This window comes from Bufo bufo, chromosome 10 (genome assembly GCF_905171765.1).
Source record: "Bufo bufo chromosome 10, aBufBuf1.1, whole genome shotgun sequence".
Lineage (NCBI taxonomy): Eukaryota > Metazoa > Chordata > Amphibia > Anura > Bufonidae > Bufo > Bufo bufo.
The window spans coordinates 90,192,688-90,210,035 of NC_053398.1; the positions used below are offsets into that span (position 1 = coordinate 90,192,688).

The following is a 17,348-nucleotide window of genomic DNA, read 5'->3' on the forward strand; positions in this document are numbered from 1 at the left end:
GCCACAATTTCAAGAATTTTTGATAAGTCCCATTCCCTAAGGCTATAATTCTTTCGTAGGCAAAAGTGGTATTAATTGCTGACACTAGGTCCCTCAGATGTGGAATATCCCGAGATTTCCATCTCTGTAATAACATCAATTTAGCTTGGACATTGAAAACACAAACCAATTTCCTGTTTTCCACCTGGAGATCCGCCACTCCAATCAATAGTAGGACAAGTTGCGGTGACCATACCAACTTTTGTGGGAGTAGTAGGCCCAACATCTTTTCACATGCCTCCCAATATTCTGAAATCAATGGGCATTGCCAGAGGATGTGAAGAAGCGTCCCTCTTCCTCCACATCCCCTCCAACACTCGCCAGACACCCCCTCATACATATGTTGCAATTTTTCTGGGGTGTAATACCAATGTAAGATTGTTTTCAGAGCTGATTCTACGTGAGAGGAGCACTGTAAATTAGAATGGATCACTCTGATTGATCTCTGCCAATCTTTCTCAGCTATGTCGATATTCAAAGACCTTTCCCATTTATGCATGGGGTGAGATTTTTTAAATTGGGTTGGCTGAAGTAATGCCTCATATAGTGTCTTAATCCCTTTAAAATTACCCGAAATAAATGTCATGCCTATTCGATTATATTTCAGGTTAGCAGGGCGAAGTGATTGTAGCAAATGCCTAATTTGTAAGTATTTAAAAAAAATCAGACTTGGGAACCAATAATTGTTCCTGCAAGGCTTGGAAGGTTTTCAGCGTTCCATTCTCATACAATAGTTCAATTGTACCCTCAGTCCTCAAAACCCACCCTGAGAGATCTACGTGTGGAAGTAAGGCTTTTATAAAAGAAAAAGGCAGTGATATCACAGTAGGCGGGTGTCCCTCATTATCTATACTATGAAATTGTTGCCAAGCTGAAACAGATGCAACAATTATCGGGTTCATATTCTTAGGGATCTGAATGCTCCAGAAAGGTAAATGGAATAAGTCTGGCAAACTAACCGGAGCTGCCTGTGCTTGTTCTATTTGCACCCAAGGGATTTCCAGTAATTCTCGTTTCCAGCTTCTAAGCATGGATACCAAAGTGGCCAGGTAATACGCTTTCATGTCTGGGACCGCGAGGCCACCCCTATCTCTGGGTCTCTGAATAATATTTTTAGCCACCCTTGGTTTCTTGTTTTCCCATATATATTTGGATATTGTGTGTTGCACTTTGCTAAAAAACCTATTTGGTAGCGGAATGGGGACCGTACGGAATAAGTATAAAAAACGGGGGAGGATAAACATTTTAAAAGCAGCAATCCTACCTAACCACGATGTTTCATGCTTATGGAAATTATCTATGTCTTTACCCACTTCTGTTAGTAGGGAATCATAGTTGAGACTATACAGTTTGGACAACGAGGGAGTCATACTAGTTCCCAAATATTTAATACTGTCTGTACACCAGTCAAAGTCCCATTTCTCTTTAAAGGACCTAGTTAAGGTATCCGGGATATTGATCGGCAATGCCTGTGTCTTGGAGGAATTTAAATGGTAGTATGATATGTTTCCATAGATTTCTATCTGACTCATAACCGCTGCTAAGGATGTTTCTGGATATGAAAGAGTTAGTAAGACGTCATCTGCGTAAAGTGAAATTACATGCTCCTGGCTTCCAATCATAACCCCCGGGATGAGGGGGTCCATTCTTATAGCTTGAGCTAGTGGTTCCATGGCTATAATAAAGATCAGAGGGGACAGTGGGCAACCCTGTCTAGTGCCGTTTGTTAAACTAAACGACTCTGACAAGGCCCCATTGACATATACCCTAGCCGTGGGGTTGCTATATAAGGCCTCTATTGCGGACATGATTGGACCACTAAATCCCATGTTCGAGAGCACCGAGAATGCGAATGACCATCTTATTCTGTCAAACGCCTTCTCGGCGTCTAAAGCCAGAACCAGCATAGGACTCTTCTGCTGTTTGACTTGGTGGAAAATGCCCAGCATTCTCCTAGTATTGTAGTAGGACTGGCGGGTTGAAACAAAACCAGTTTGGTCAGTGTGTATTATGGAAGGGAGTATTGCAGCTAACCTAAGAGCCAGAAGTTTAGCATAGATTTTAATATCTTGATTTAATAAAGATATGGGCCTAAAGTTTTGGGGTTTATCCGCTGGTTTACCCGGTTTAGGTAAAGTAATGATAGTGGCTTGTAAGTTTTCTTCAGGGAAATTACCAGATTTCAGGGCGGATTGGCAAAAATCCCGTAGAAAGGGGCTTAAGATATGTGAGAGCTTTTTATAGTAATGACTCGCAAACCCGTCTGGGCCAGGGGCTTTGTCTTGAGGCAAGGATTTTATCACTCGTTCAACCTCCTCAGTTGTTATGTGAGTATTGAGGGTGCAGAGTTGCTCCCTGGTTAGAGTGGGTAGATTAAGAGTATTAAGATATCTTCTTATCTTGGTGATCAGGTCTGGGGGAGATGGAGTTGAGTCCTTCAGATTATAAAGATCATGGTAATAGGTCTGAAACCCCTCTGCTATATCTGATGGGGAATACATTTTTGTTTGTGTAATAGGGTGTAAGAGATACGGTATTCTACTTTTTGTCCGTTTTGCCTTAAGGCTGGCCGCTAGAAGTTTACCTGCTTTATTTCCCTGGGAGTAATAGCGTGCTTTAGATTTCAGGAGTCCTTTTTCAAAGGTTTCTAACATGTGATTCCTCAGATCCTGCCTGGTCTGTTTTAAGGCTTCCATATTGGAGGGTGAGGGATTATTCTTGTTCCTATCTTCCAGTTGTTTCAATTTGTTGAGCAACTGTGTTATGGTCTCCTCTAATTTCCTCTTTCGCACCGCCCCCTGTTGGATGAACGTCCCTCTTATAAATGCCTTATGGGCATTCCATAGTACCACCGGATTAGTATCCTCTAGTTTATTAAGATGAAAAAATTCTCTCAGGTCAGATTCAATACGCTGACCATGCTGTGGACAAGATAATAAAATGGGGTTGCTCCTCCAAAGATATCTTGGGGAGTAGTTGTTTTCTTCTGACAACTTCATTGTAATTACAGCATGATCAGACCACTTAATCTGCCCTATTCCTGCATCTATAACCTTTGTCAGTGCCTCCCTTTCTATCAAGAACATATCAATGCGGGAATAAACATTGTGTACCCCTGAATGAAACGTATAGTCCCTCTCTGATGGGTGTTTGATACGCCAAATGTCAAACAATTCTGCTTTCCACAAGGTATCACTTAGGGACTGGTTAGTTCTACTTGATGAAGAGGATGTATCTATTTCTGGGTCTGTAGTTAGATTGAAATCCCCAAATAATAAAAGTTGCCCCTTCTTTTTCTTACTAATTATTTTCAATACTTTTTTCAAGAACCGAGTTTGACCCTTGTTGGGAGCATAAATTGATACCAGGGTGAAAGGAGCATTGTTTAAAGTGCACACTAGAATTACATATCTCCCTGCTGAGTCGCTGGTTTGCTCTATTAGTGTGAATGCTAGAGAATTTTTTATAGCTATCATCACCCCTCTAGTTTTGGAGTTGGAATGGGCTTGAAAGATGTGGGGAAATTGTGCATTTTGTAGTCTATGAGCATCCTTAGCTAGTATGTGGGTTTCTTGTGCCCCTAGAACATCACAATTAAGAGACCTAGCCTCCCTCCATAGGTGAGATCTGCGCATTGGACTGTTCAAACCATTTGTATTAATGCTTGCAAAAGATATTACCATAATAAAGCAGTTTAAAGCGTAAGGTAAAGAAATCGCATAATATACTGTAAAAAAGGTGCAGGACGCCTCCCAGCCAGCGCGCCCGCCACCAGAACACGGAGGAGGTGGACCCTTGTACAGGCCTACGTATGGTACTATTCATGGATGTAACATCATATAACAGTAGTAAAACATAATAATAACACATAACTAAAATCATAACTTATAGGTATACCCGTAAGAGCCAACAGGCTCTCCGTAAACCTAAAAGAACTCGGGGTATAAATGTCCTGTCTGAAGCCTGAGTAGTAACCTAATTGGACAGGCACTCAACCCCGGCATTTGCACTGAGATCAATTCCACCTTCTGGTGAACCCTTGTTTAACGGACAGTATCCCAGTCCTTCTGGATTTTGTCAGGTGGAGCCCGGCGTTGTTCCGTTATTAAGTCCATTGGGATGTCCCAACTCTGCAACAAATCCTTGCCTTCTTCTATAGACTTTATAACGTAGAATTTCCCGTCTTGATGGATCATGAGGCGCACCGGGAATCCCCATCTGTATTGAATCTTGGCTTTTTGTAGTGCCGCTGTAATAGGTATCAAGGCCCTTCTTTGCCTAAGTGTTGCAGCCGATAGATCTGCATATAACGAAACATGATGGTATGGAGCTGGCAGTCCCCCATTTTGCCTAGCAGAGGACATTAGTTGCTCCTTAATAGAGTAAAAGTGGACTCTGGCCAGGACGTCTCTAGGAACATTTTCATCCAAATGCCTGGGACGCGGGACTCTGTGGGCCCGATCTATCTCTAGGTCTTTGTCACTGCTTTGAGGCAAGACGCATTTTATCAGCGCCCTTACATATGAGGGAATGTCCTTGGAGGCAACACTTTCAGGTATCCCTCTTAGCTTTATGTTGTTACGCCTGCTGCGATCCTCCATATCCGCCATTTTGTTTTTCAGGGCCTCCACTTCAGCTTCTAACGCATAGTGAGCGTCGATGAGGTCGTTATGGGAGCCTGCAAAGTCCCCAAATTTGCGTTCTAAGTGATCCGTTCTCGCCCCCAGGTCTTCCACCTCTAATCTTAAAGGGTCCACTATGGAGCGCATATCATGCAGGAGAGAGCGCCTCTGTATCAGCAGCATGTCTCTCATAACAGTGTCCGTCAGGGCCATGTTAGTAACTGGCAAAGCTAAAATTTCAGCCTCCCCTGTATCTTGTAAGTCCCCATCTCTTCCCAAAGTACCTGTTTGGGTAACCTCCCGTTCCGGAGATCTGATGCGTTGTGGGGAATGTGGGGAATCTGCTGCTCCTGTTGCCGCTTTTCTCCCCTGCGCCTGGATAGAAATGATCGCATCGCACTCACTCTCCTGCCCTGTAGAGGATTCTCCTTCGTCGGGTGCAGGTCTCGGTATCTTCCCTACAGCCAGCTCTCTGTCTGGGTCCGAGCCATTAGCTGAGTGGGTGGCGACCTTGCGTTCGCTTGTAGCTGCGCTCCGGTCTCCGGCGCCATCTTGGGACCTTCCCGCTTCCCTTGTGAAGTAAAATTTTGTCAGCTTCGGGTGCGTCACCGCTTTTTTCTTTCGACCCGTCATCTTCAGGAAGGGTTCAGTAACTCTCCCTTTCAGTATTTAGGTGTCCACCGTGGATTTAGTCGCTGTGTAGGTCGCTGAAATGCAGTGCTAGCTCCGGAGCTGTACCACACTACATCCGCGCGCCTCGGCAGCCAGACCACGCCCCCTATGATCTTTTTATTAATCGTGGGGGTCCAACATCCAGGACGCCTAGTGATCAGCTGTTTGAGAAGGCATCGGCACACTGCCTTCTGACAGCTTTCCCTAGACCATGTGATGTCACGTTTATTGGTGATATGGCCTAGGCACAGCACAGCCCCATAGTAGTGAATGAGGCTGAGGTGCAATACCGAGCACAGCTGCTATTAAGTGGATGGAGCTGTGCTTGATGAGCAGGAAGAAGCTGATCAGCGGTGGTCCCGGATGTTGGACCCCAATCAAAAGATTTCGAAAAACAGTTTTAAAACTTAAATTTTAATAATCCAATAATCAGATAAACATCAGACATGAATCAAAAAAATGCACACACACCAAAAAAACAGCAAAGTGCATGTCACGTAAACTCCTGTGTGGGGGGGTATATCATGTCAGCCTGCAATCTTATTGAAAATGCAGGTATATGCAGCAGTAAATAGAACAGTCTTACCGTTATGTAGTTATCAACATGAGGAGGGGGCGTCATTATGAAAGGAGGATGCGGCTGCTACCAGCAAATAGCCGCCCTACATGCTGGAAGAGAGCTCATTTACATATTATAAAAGTCCGTTTTTTTAAGAAACTACTGAAGGAAAGTGAGTAAGAGCATTATATATTCATATATCGCAGTATAAGGAATTTAACTAGCCCAAAAAAAAAAGAAAAAAAAAAAAGAATTGCATAGTTACTACGGTTGAAAAAAGACATAAGTCAATGAAGTTCAACCAAGGGTTAGGTGGGGACACGAATCCCAGTAGGAAATGAAACAAAGATTTCTAGACATTTTCATAAGCATTAACGTTGTTTACTTTTAAGAATTCATCTAAACCCTTTTTAAAACTGTCCACTGTTCCTGCTGTGACCACGTCCTGAGGAAGTCTATTCCACAGATGCACAGTTCTTACAGTAAAGAAGCTCTGACGCTTGTGGAGACTGAACTTTTTCTTCTCCAGTCGGAGACAGTGCCTCCTTGTCTTTTGAGGGCATTTTACATGGAACAGTTTTTCACCGTATTTTTTGTATGGCCCATTTATATATTTGTATAGGTTAATCATGTCCCCCCTTAGACGTCTCTTCTCAAGACTAAATAAATTAAATTCTTTTAATCTTTTTTTCAGAACTGAGACTCTCCATGCCCCTTATCAGTTTAGTCGCTCTTCTCTGTACTTTTTCCGGCTGCAGAGTGTCCTTTTTATCGACTGGTGCCCAGAACTGAAATGCATATTCCAGATGAGGCCGCACCAACGTTTTGTAAAGTGCTAATATTACATCCCTGCCCCGCAAGTCAATGCCTCGTTAAATGCATGACAATTTCCTGGTGGCCTTAGAAGCAGCTTATTGACAGTGTATGCTGTTATTCAATCTGTGATCTACAAGGACACAAATCCTTCTCTATAAGTGACTCCCCCAGTTTTACTACCAAGATGCATAACTTTACAATTATCCACATTAAACCTCATTTGCCAAGTTGATGCCCAATCACTCAGCTTGAAGTGTGTGGACATCTTCCATAGACTGTACAGTACTACACAGCTTAGTGTCCTCTGCAAAAATAGAAATGGTGCTATTAATCCTGTCCTCGATATCATTAATAAATTAAATTAAATAACAGAGGACCCAGCACTGAACCTTGGGGTACACCACTTATAACTTTTTGTTATTGACCGAAATCTTTGCAAAAAAATGACATTTTTCACTTTCAGTCGTAAAAATTTTTCTAATAAAACTACATTTCTATATAAATTTTTCTCTAAATTTATTGTTCTACATGTCTTTGATAAAAAAAATGCAATAAGTGTATATTTATTAATTTGCGCAAAAGTTATAGCGTTTACAAACTATGGTACAAAAATGTGAATTTCCGCATTTTGAAGCAGCTCTGACTTTCTTAGCACCTGTCATGTTTCCTGAGGTTCTACAATGCCCAGACAGTAAAAACACCCCACAAATGACCCCATTTCGGAAAGTAGACACCCTAAGTTATTCGCTGATGGGCATAGTGAGTTCATAGAAGTTTTTTTTTCTTGTCACAAGTTAGCGGAAAATGATGATTTTTTATTTTTTTATTTTATTCTTACAAAGTCTCATATTCCACTAACTTGTGACAAAAAATAAAAACTTCCATGAACTCACTATGTCCATCACGAAATACCTTGGGGTGTCTTCTTTCCAAAATGGGGTCACTTGTGGGGTATTTATACTGCCCTGGCATTTAAGGGGACCTAAAGCGTGAGAAGAAGTCTGGAATCCAAATGCCTAAAAAATGCCCTGTGAAATCCTAAAGGTGCTCTTTAGAATTTGGGCTCCTTTGGGCACCTAGGCTGCAAAAAAGTGTCACACATGTGGTATCGCCGTACTCAGAAGAAGTAGGGCAATGTGTTTTGGGGTGTATTTTTACATATACCCATGCTGGGTGAGAGAAATATCTCTCTAAAAGTCAACTTTTCCCATTTGTTTATACAAAGTTGTAATTTTAGAGAGATATTTCTCTCACCCAGCATGAGAATATGTAAAAATACACCCCAAAACACATTGTTCAACTTCTCCTGAGTACGGCGATACCACATGTGTGACACTTTTTTGCAGCCTAGGTGCGCAAAGGGGCCCAAATTCCAATGAGTACCTTTTAGGAGGACATTTTTAGGCATTTGGATTCCAGACTTCTTCTCACGCTTTAGGACCCCTAAAATGCCAGGGCAGTATAAATACCCCACATGTGACCCCATTTTGGAAAGAAGACACCCCAAGGTATTCCGTGAGGGGCATGGCGAGTTCATAGAAGTTTTTTTTGTTTGGCACAAGTTAGCGGAAATTTATTTATTTTTATTTTTTTCTCACAAAGTCTCCCTTTCCGCTAACTTGTGACAAAAAGTTCAATCTTTCATGGACTCAATATGCCCCTCAGCGAATACCTTGGGGTGTCTACTTTCCGAAATGGGGTCATTTGTGGGGTGTGTTTTACTATTCTGGCATTTTGGGCGGGGCTAAATTGTGAGCAACCCTGTAAAGCCTAAAGGTACTCGTTGGACTTTCGGCCCCTTTACGCACCTAGGCTGCAAAAAAGTGTCACACATGTGGTATCGCCGTACTCAGGAGAAGTAGGGCAATGTGTTTTGGGGTGTATTTTTACATATAACCATGCTGGGTGAGAGGAATATCTCTGTAAATTGACAACTTTGTATAATTTTTTTTAAAAAGTTGTCATTTACAGAGTATTTCTCACACACAGTATGGGTATATGTAAAAAGACACCCCAAAACACATTGCCCTACTTCTCCTGAGTACGGCGATTCCACATGTGTGACACTTTATTTCAGCCTAGGTGCGCAAAGGTGCCCAAATTCCAATGAGAATCTTTACGATTTCACACGGCATTTTTTACGCATTTGGATTCCAAACTACTTCTCACGCTTTAGGTCCCCTAAAGTGCCAGGGCAGTATAAATATCCCACAAGTGACCCCATTTTGGAAAGAAGACACCCCAAGGTATTCCGTGAGGGGCATGGCGAGTTCCTAGAATATATTTTTTTTTGGCACAAGTTAGCGGAAAATGATATATATATATATATATATATATATATAAAACGAATGATGAGGCAGCACTTCCAGTATGAGGTGAACGGGTGAGGAACCCCAACTTTATTCAAGCGACGTTTCGGCCTGCTCAATGAGGCCTTTCTCAAGCTACATAACAGTGCATATGACAGGGTATAAATACATCCCCCAATCAGTACAATTCAATTACAATCAGTGGTTAGGCGTGACTACAAACCAGTCACGTGATCATTAACCATTTAAACACATGACATAGGTGTATAGTAAACATTCTCATGTTGTGAGCATACAAACATTTCATAAGTGATCTATGATGCCAAAATAAATAGTATAGCGAGATAAATCTCTGTGTATCCATTGCATTTAAATAGAATATGCATCTCTCTCCATTTAATATGTGATTAACCATATCGAACACTGTGCAAAACGTGTTGGGTACATACAGGGTTAAAAACTTATGTTGCTGGTACAGCCGTACCTTAACACAGATTAAAAACATCAGGACGGAGCTCACCATATTTGAGTACTTGGAACCGGCCGGCATTGGCGTCCCCTCGTCGGTGATGCGCATGCGCCGAGCCCGACGCCATTGGCCACGCCCCTCGATACAGCCGCGCTCACACGTGACAGCTCCATGGACAGCAGCGTCATCCCCTGGAGCGCACAGGGGATGACGCTGCTGTCCATGGAGCTGTCACGTGTGAGCGCGGCTGTATCGGGGGGCGTGGCCAATGGCGTCGGGCTCGGCGCATGCGCATCACCGACGAGGGGACGCCAATGCCGGCCGGTTCCAAGTACTCAAATATGGTGAGCTCCGTCCTGATGTTTTTAATCTGTGTTAAGGTACGGCTGTACCAGCAACATAAGTTTTTAACCCTGTATGTACCCAACACGTTTTGCACAGTGTTCGATATGGTTAATCACATATTAAATGGAGAGAGATGCATATTCTATTTAAATGCAATGGATACACAGAGATTTATCTCGCTATACTATTTATTTTGGCATCATAGATCACTTATGAAATGTTTGTATGCTCACAACATGAGAATGTTTACTATACACCTATGTCATGTGTTTAAATGGTTAATGATCACGTGACTGGTTTGTAGTCACGCCTAACCACTGATTGTAATTGAATTGTACTGATTGGGGGATGTATTTATACCCTGTCATATGCACTGTTATGTAGCTTGAGAAAGGCCTCATTGAGCAGGCCGAAACGTCGCTTGAATAAAGTTGGGGTTCCTCACCCGTTCACCTCATACTGGAAGTGCTGCCTCATCATTCGTTTTATATATTTCGTGGAGGAAGAGCCGACCTCTGTGGGGAGTTTGCACCCGGTACATCTCATCTGACTGTGCTGCTGCACTATTTGTATTTTTATATATATATATATATATATATATATATATATATTTTTTTTTTTATTTTATTTTTTCTCTTACAAAGTCTAATATTCCACTAACTATTCCACTAAGTCTCCTATTCCCCTCACAAAATACCTTGGGGTGTCTTCTTTCCAAAATGGGGTCACATGTGGGGTATTTATACTGCCCTGGCATTTTAGGGGCCCTAAAGCGTGAGAAGAAGTCTGGAATATAAATGTCAATTTTTTTTTACGCATTTGGATTCCGTGAGGGGTATGGTGAGTTCATGTGAGATTTTATTTTTTGTCACAAGTTAGTGGAATATGAGACTTTGTAAGAAAAAACAAAAAATCTATTTCCGCTAACTTGTGACAAAATAAAAAAAATCTTCTATGAACTCGCCATGCCCCTCAAAAGTGATCTTTTTATAGCGCCGCAGCGATTTTAAGGTGTTTTTGCAGTGATCAGAAAAAAAAAATTCTGTCACTGCGGTGGGGCGGACTGAACGCAAGTGTGCGCACAAGATCAGGCCTGATCGGGCGAACACTGCGTTTTTTGTAGAGCCTATAGAACATGTCCTATTCTTGTCCGCAATTCGGACAAGAAAAGGCATTTTCTATATAGTTCTGGCAATGTGTGGATCCGCAAAATGCAGAAAGCACATTGCCGGTGTCCGTGTTTTGTGGATCCGCGGTGTCCGTGTTTTGCGGATCCGTGGATCCGCAAAACACATACGGACGTCTGAATGTAGCCTTACAGGGGGGTGATCAATGACAGGGGGGTGATCAGGGAGTCTATATGGGGTGATCACCCCCCTGTAAGGCTCCATTCAGACGTCCGTATGTGTTTTGCGGATCCGATCAACACATACGGACGTCTGAATGGAGCCTTACAAGGGGGGTGATCATTGAGTCTAATATGGGGTGATCAGGGGTTAATAAGTGACAGGGGGGGGGGGGGGGGTAGTGTAGTGGTGTTTGGTGCTACATATTACTGAGCTGCCTGTGTCCTCTGGTGGTCGATCCAAGCAAAAGGGACCACCAGAGGACCAGGTAGCAGGTATATTAGACGCTGTTAACAAAACAGCGTCTAATATGCCTTTCAGGGATTCAAAAAATCGCATCTACAGCCTGCCAGTGAATGATCGCCGCTGGCAGGCTGTAGATCAGCTCGTTTACCTGCCGTTCCTGTGAACGCGCGCTCCTGTGTGTGCGCGTTCACAGGAAATCTCGCGTCTCGCGAGATGACGTGCCGGCGCGTCAAGGAGGAATGAATCGACCGCCTCCGGAACGCAATCCTGTGTTAGGCGGTTAAGGACCAGGCCATTCTTTGCAAATATGACCAGTGTCACTTTAAGTGCTGATAACTTTAAAACGCTTTGACTTATCCAGGTCATTCTGAGATTGTTTTTTCGTCACATATTGTAACATAGAATGTGTCGGCAGATAAGAACCATTTGGCCCATCTAGTCTGCCCAATATATCTGAATCCTATGAATAGTCCCTGGCCCTATCTTATATGAAGGATAGCCTTATGCCTATCCCATGCATGCTTAAACTCCTTCACTGCATTTGCAGCTACCACTTCTGCAGGAAGGCTATTCCATGCATCCACTACTCTCTCAGTAAAGTAATACTTCCTTATATTACTTTTAAACCTTTGCCCCTCTAATTTAAAACTGTGTCCTCTTGTGGTAGTTTTTCTTCTTTTAAATATGCTCTCCTCCTTTACCGAGTTGATTCCCTTTTTGTACTTCATGACACTGGTAAAATTAACTCAAAAAAATTCTTTTTTTATAAAAAAAATAAAAATTTACCAAAAATTTGTAAAACATTGCAAATTTCTAAGTTTCAATTTCTCTACTTCTATAATACATAGTAATACCTCCAAAAATAGTTATTACTTTACATTCCCCATATGTCTACTTCATGTTTGGATCATTTTGGGAATGATATTTTATTTTTTGGGGATGTTACAAGGCTTAGAAGTTTAGAAGCAAATCTTGAAATTTTTCAGAAATTTTCAAAAACCAATATTTTAGGGATCAGTTCAGGTCTGAAGTCACTTTGCGAGGCTTACATAATAGAATCCACCCAAAAATGACCCCATTCTATAAACTACACCCCTCAAGGTTTTCAAAAGTGATTTTACAAAAGTCGTTAACCAATTTGGTGTTCCACAAGAATTAATGGAAAATAGAGATACAATTTCAAAATTTCACTTTTTTGGCAGATTTTCCATTTTAATAATTTTTTTTCGGTTACAAAGCAAGGGTTAACAGCCAAACCAAACTCAATATTTATGGCCCTGATTCTGTAGTTTACAGAAACACCACATATGTGGTCGTAAACCGCTGTACGGGCACACGGCAGGGCGCAGAAGGAAAGGAATGCCATACGGTTTTTGGAAGGCAGGTTTTGCTGGACTGTTTTTTTTGACACCATGTCCCATTTGAATCCCCCCTGATGCACCCCTAGAGTAGAAACTCCATAAAAGTGACCACATCTAAGAAACTACACCCCTCAAGGTATTCAAAACTGATTTTACAAACGTCGTTAACCCTTTAGGTGTTCCACAAGAGTTATTGGCAAATGGAGATGAAATTTCAGAATTTCAATTTTTTTTGCAAATTTTCCATTTTAATCCATTTTTCCCAGTAACAAAGCAAGGGTTAACAGCCAAACAAAACTCAATATTTATGGCCCTGATTCTGTAGTTTACAGAAACACCCCATATGTGGTCGTAAACTGCTGTACGGGCACACGGCAGGGCGCAGAAGGAAAGGAATGCCATACGGTTTTTGGAAGGCAAGCAGCGTTTTGGTGTCCGCCTCCAGAGCGGAATGGAGACTGAACGGAGGCAAATTGATGCATTCTGAACGGATCCTTGTCCATTCAGAATGTATTGGGGCTGAACTGATCCGTTTTGGGCCACTAGTGAGATCCCTTAAACGGATCTCACAAGCGGACCCAGAAACGCCAGTGTGAAAGTAGCCTACGGTAATTTTGTCCATTGCCCGACCTTATCAGCACAGATTAGCAGCAGCACATAGGCAGAGTAGGTTAGCAAAATTATGAAACAAGTATTATGTTTACGCCCTCCATTTTGTGTCCACAGTGCCTGTGCAGGCCTATGTGTTTTACAGTTGTTACAGAGTAGAAAGAAACCCCCTTTAGTCTCTAGTCTGTAGAAAGTGTCATGGGAAGAACCGTAGGATACTTTTAATCAAGACAATTTTCAAAGTTGCCTCATTTTTTATTTTTTATTTGTTGCATTTAAGCAATAGTGAATGGATCTAAAATACATGTAACCTTTATTGGCCATTTACCATTCCTTGTTACAGGCACATATTCACATACGCTATAAATGGACACAAGTTTTTTTCATGAATTGCTCCCAGCCTTACAGCTCCCTGTTACATTTGTCAGCTAGCCCTTGCTTTACATCATTATATTGCACTTTATTTTCCTTTATTCCTTTTGTCTTTCAGTCACAGTTGATGGACGGCTCTTCAGTGATGTGAAGTTTTTCCAGGTGGCATCTCAGTGGCCTACTCACGTCAAATACTTTCCTGTTGGAGTTTTCAGTCCTGCAGGAAAACCCTGATTATTCTTCCCTAAAGTCATCAAAAAGAGGCTCTTCCTACACACTCTTAATATTCACATGCAACTCTAACTAGTGGATTGTGACGCTGTATTGTATTCTAGTGCATACTACTACTGTTCTCCTAACATCTACTTATTGGGCATGCTGGTGATGAAACAATGACCCCATCTGTTACATTGAGTGAGCACCAGGGCACACTTTGCAGATGTTACATACATTCAGCATTTAATGTGGAACTGACATTTTTTATTTTATTTGTAGGCCAACTGATAATAAATTATTTTTCAATATGCTTTATTGATTTGGGATAAAAAAAAAAAAAAAGACTGTCTTTTGGCAGTGAACTGCTCACCTTCACTAGCTCGGCTGTGTATATCTATATATATATATAATCCAGAAAAGTAGGCGGCACTCCGAGAAAGGTGACAAGTGGACTTTATTCACCCAGGTGGTGCAACGTTTCGGTTCTTCACTAGAACCTTTTTCAAGCAAAGTAACAACTCCAATCACAGCATTATATACAGGTGAATTAATTAGCATGTTCAACATGTGACTACACTCCACCCAGTGGGTGTGTTACAAAACATGATCAGCCAATACCAACAGTGTATATATACACTGTTGGTATTGGCTGATCATGTTTTGTAACACACCCACTGGGTGGAGTGTAGTCACATGTTGAACATGCTAATTAATTCACCTGTATATAATGCTGTGATTGGAGTTGTTACTTTGCTTGAAAAAGGTTCTAGTGAAGAACCGAAACGTTGCACCACCTGGGTGAATAAAGTCCACTTGTCACCTTTCTCGGAGTGCCGCCTACTTTTCTGGATTACATGTTGGGGTAAGAAGCCTATTCCCCTGGAGACGTGCACCCTCTTTTTCTTTGATTGTGTTCCAGTGCCGCCATTTTTCCTGTGTATATATGTATATATATATATATATATATATATATATATATATATATATATATATATATACACACAGCCATGTCTAACATTGGTACACTGTCAGCAGTGAGTGCCGACAGCATCTGTGAGATCTGTATGCCCAGTGCGCTCGCTAACTATATAGCCACCTGCGGCTAGATAGTGAGCCCGCCGGGCGTACAGATCTCACAGATGCTGTCGGCACTCACTGCTGACAGTGTACCAATGTTAGACATGGCTGTATAGATATATATATATATATATATATATATATATATATATATATATATATATATATATATTATTCTTATAGCCAGCTTTTGGGTGGCAATGAGTGAGGCACGTCTTTGCTATTCAGTACTGCGCTAAACAGTGAAGATGGGCAACTCACTAATAAAAAATAAAAAAAATCCAAGATCAATAAATAAAGTATATTGAAAAATGTTATATTATCAATTTCTGTACACATCTAAAAAGCAAAAATGGATTATAAAAAGCAAGCTTAGCGTTTGTGTGATGAGATTCCCTCATGTATGGTTTTGCAGGTAGTGTCTTACTGCCAGCTCACCAGTTTACATGTCATTCATTCTGGCTGCAAGTCTTTCTCTTATGTGTGTCTTAGCGCAGTTCCTTCTTTGTACCATGTCTGTTACTAATTTAATCTCCATCGTGTGTCTCGTTCATTTTCACTTGTGCACTTTATACACAACTTGTGCCTCTCCCCTTAAGTTCAGTCCATACTTACTGTGCTTTAATGAAATGTGCCAGCGGTGCACTCACTCTCTGCCCAGTGCCTGTTCTGCCCCCTACAGCTACCCTTGCTCACGTCACAGGTGTTACAGACAAACTGTGCATGATGGCAAATGATAGATTACATATAATTTATATAGTTATGTGATAGTATAAAGCCCTATGCCGCTTTGTGTCGCAATTAAGTTTTTTTGTGGCAGATTTTGTCACTTCCCTTACCCACTTTCTAAAACAGCATCAGAGATTTAGGCTACTTTCGCATCTGCGTTTTCCTTTCTGGTTTTGAGATCTGGCAGAAGATCTCAAAACCTGAGCAAAACTGAACAAACCGGAATGGAGTGCACTAAAATGCATTCCGTTCTGGTTTCTTGTGTTCCCATGCTGGACACAAATCTGTTGCAAGCAGCGTTTTTGTTTGCGGCATGGGAAACTGATCATGCCAGATCTGGCACCAAAAACCACTGGCCACCAATGAATTTAATACTGGGGAGAGAGGGAGGGGGGCCCACACTGGCCACCAATGAATTTAATACTGGGGAGGGAGGGGGGGGGCCGCACTGGCCACCAATGAATTTAATACTGGGGAGGGAGGGGGGGGCCGCACTGGCCACCAATGAATTTAAAACTGGGGAGGGAGGGGGGTCTGGCCCCCTGCTGCCTGGCAGCACCTGATCTCTTACAGGGGGTTATGATACGCACAATTAACCCCTCAGGTGCGGCACATTGTGCGGATCACAGCCCCCTGTAAGAAATCGGGTGCTGCCAGGCAGCAGGGGGCAGTTATGTACACAGTTCTTAGTATATTCTAACTTGAAGCGTCCCCATCACCATGGGAACGCCTCTGTGTTAGAATATACTGTCGGATCTGAGTTTTCACGATGTGAAAACTCAGATCTGAAAAAGCTGTTATGCAGATGGGTCCGTTCTGAACGGATGCAAGCGTTTGCATTATAGGTGCGGATCCGTCTGTGCAGATACCAGACGGATCCGAACCGAACGCAAGTGTGAAAGTAGCCTAAGTCAATGGTGCCGGATCAGTTTTCTTTCAGCATGGGATTTCAAAACCATATCCAAATGCATCCGTTGGAATAATACAACCTGCAACATACGTTCAGAATGCATCAGGTTGTATTATATTGAAAATGAATAAACTGGATCCGGCACTAAAACCACTGTAAGTCAATAGGCGCCGGATCCAGTTTATTCATTTTCAATATATAATACAACCGGATCCGTTCTGAATGGATGCAGCCGGTTGTATTAGTCAAACTAGTGCATTTTGATATGGTTTTGAAATCCCATGCCGGATCTCAAAATCAGAAAGCAAAAACACATATGTGAAAATAGCCTTAGGCATATTTAACAATCCACTAAAAATGGCACACAATATTATGGGGCAGAATGAATGTAACTCAATATATCTCCTCCAGCGAGTCAGATGGAACACTTAGTTCATTCTGATCCACGTACCTGGAGACGGAAACCTGCTTAGCAGAATGACTGGACCCACTGTAACCAATCAGAGATTTTATTTACAGCTGTGGTTGCTATCGGCAACAGAACAAGGTTTTCTGCTATATAGGTTTGATAAATGAGGAAATGCTTCCATAATTCCATTTATAGAAATGTTGTTAATTTCTTACTGGCATGAAGTGGTAAGTTCAGAATTT

At 41.9% G+C, this 17,348-nt stretch overlaps 1 protein-coding gene and 2 long non-coding RNA genes across 4 annotated transcripts in view; 1 reads left to right on the forward strand and 2 right to left on the reverse strand.

The window, feature by feature from the left end:
- The window catches only part of PACS1 (phosphofurin acidic cluster sorting protein 1), a 148,815-nt gene extending 134,453 nt beyond the window's left edge, over positions 1-14,362 (forward strand). For both annotated transcript variants that reach the window (XM_040409020.1, XM_040409021.1), the window contains exon 24: positions 13,884-14,362. In XM_040409020.1, the coding sequence (XP_040264954.1) occupies positions 13,884-13,999 (116 nt within the window). In that variant the 3' untranslated portion in view covers positions 14,000-14,362. The remainder of the gene's footprint in view (positions 1-13,883) is intronic.
- On the reverse strand, positions 14,293-15,077 carry LOC120980130. The gene is made up of 2 exons (XR_005774471.1): positions 14,981-15,077; positions 14,293-14,375 (listed from the first exon to the last, which is right to left on the reverse strand). It is a non-coding gene; the product is annotated as an uncharacterized LOC120980130 (long non-coding RNA).
- An 802-nt stretch (positions 15,078-15,879) lies between these two features.
- LOC120980131 lies at positions 15,880-17,271 on the reverse strand. The gene is made up of 2 exons (XR_005774472.1): positions 16,852-17,271; positions 15,880-16,139 (listed from the first exon to the last, which is right to left on the reverse strand). It is a non-coding gene; the product is annotated as an uncharacterized LOC120980131 (long non-coding RNA).
- Between the last annotated feature and the right edge of the window lie 77 nt (positions 17,272-17,348).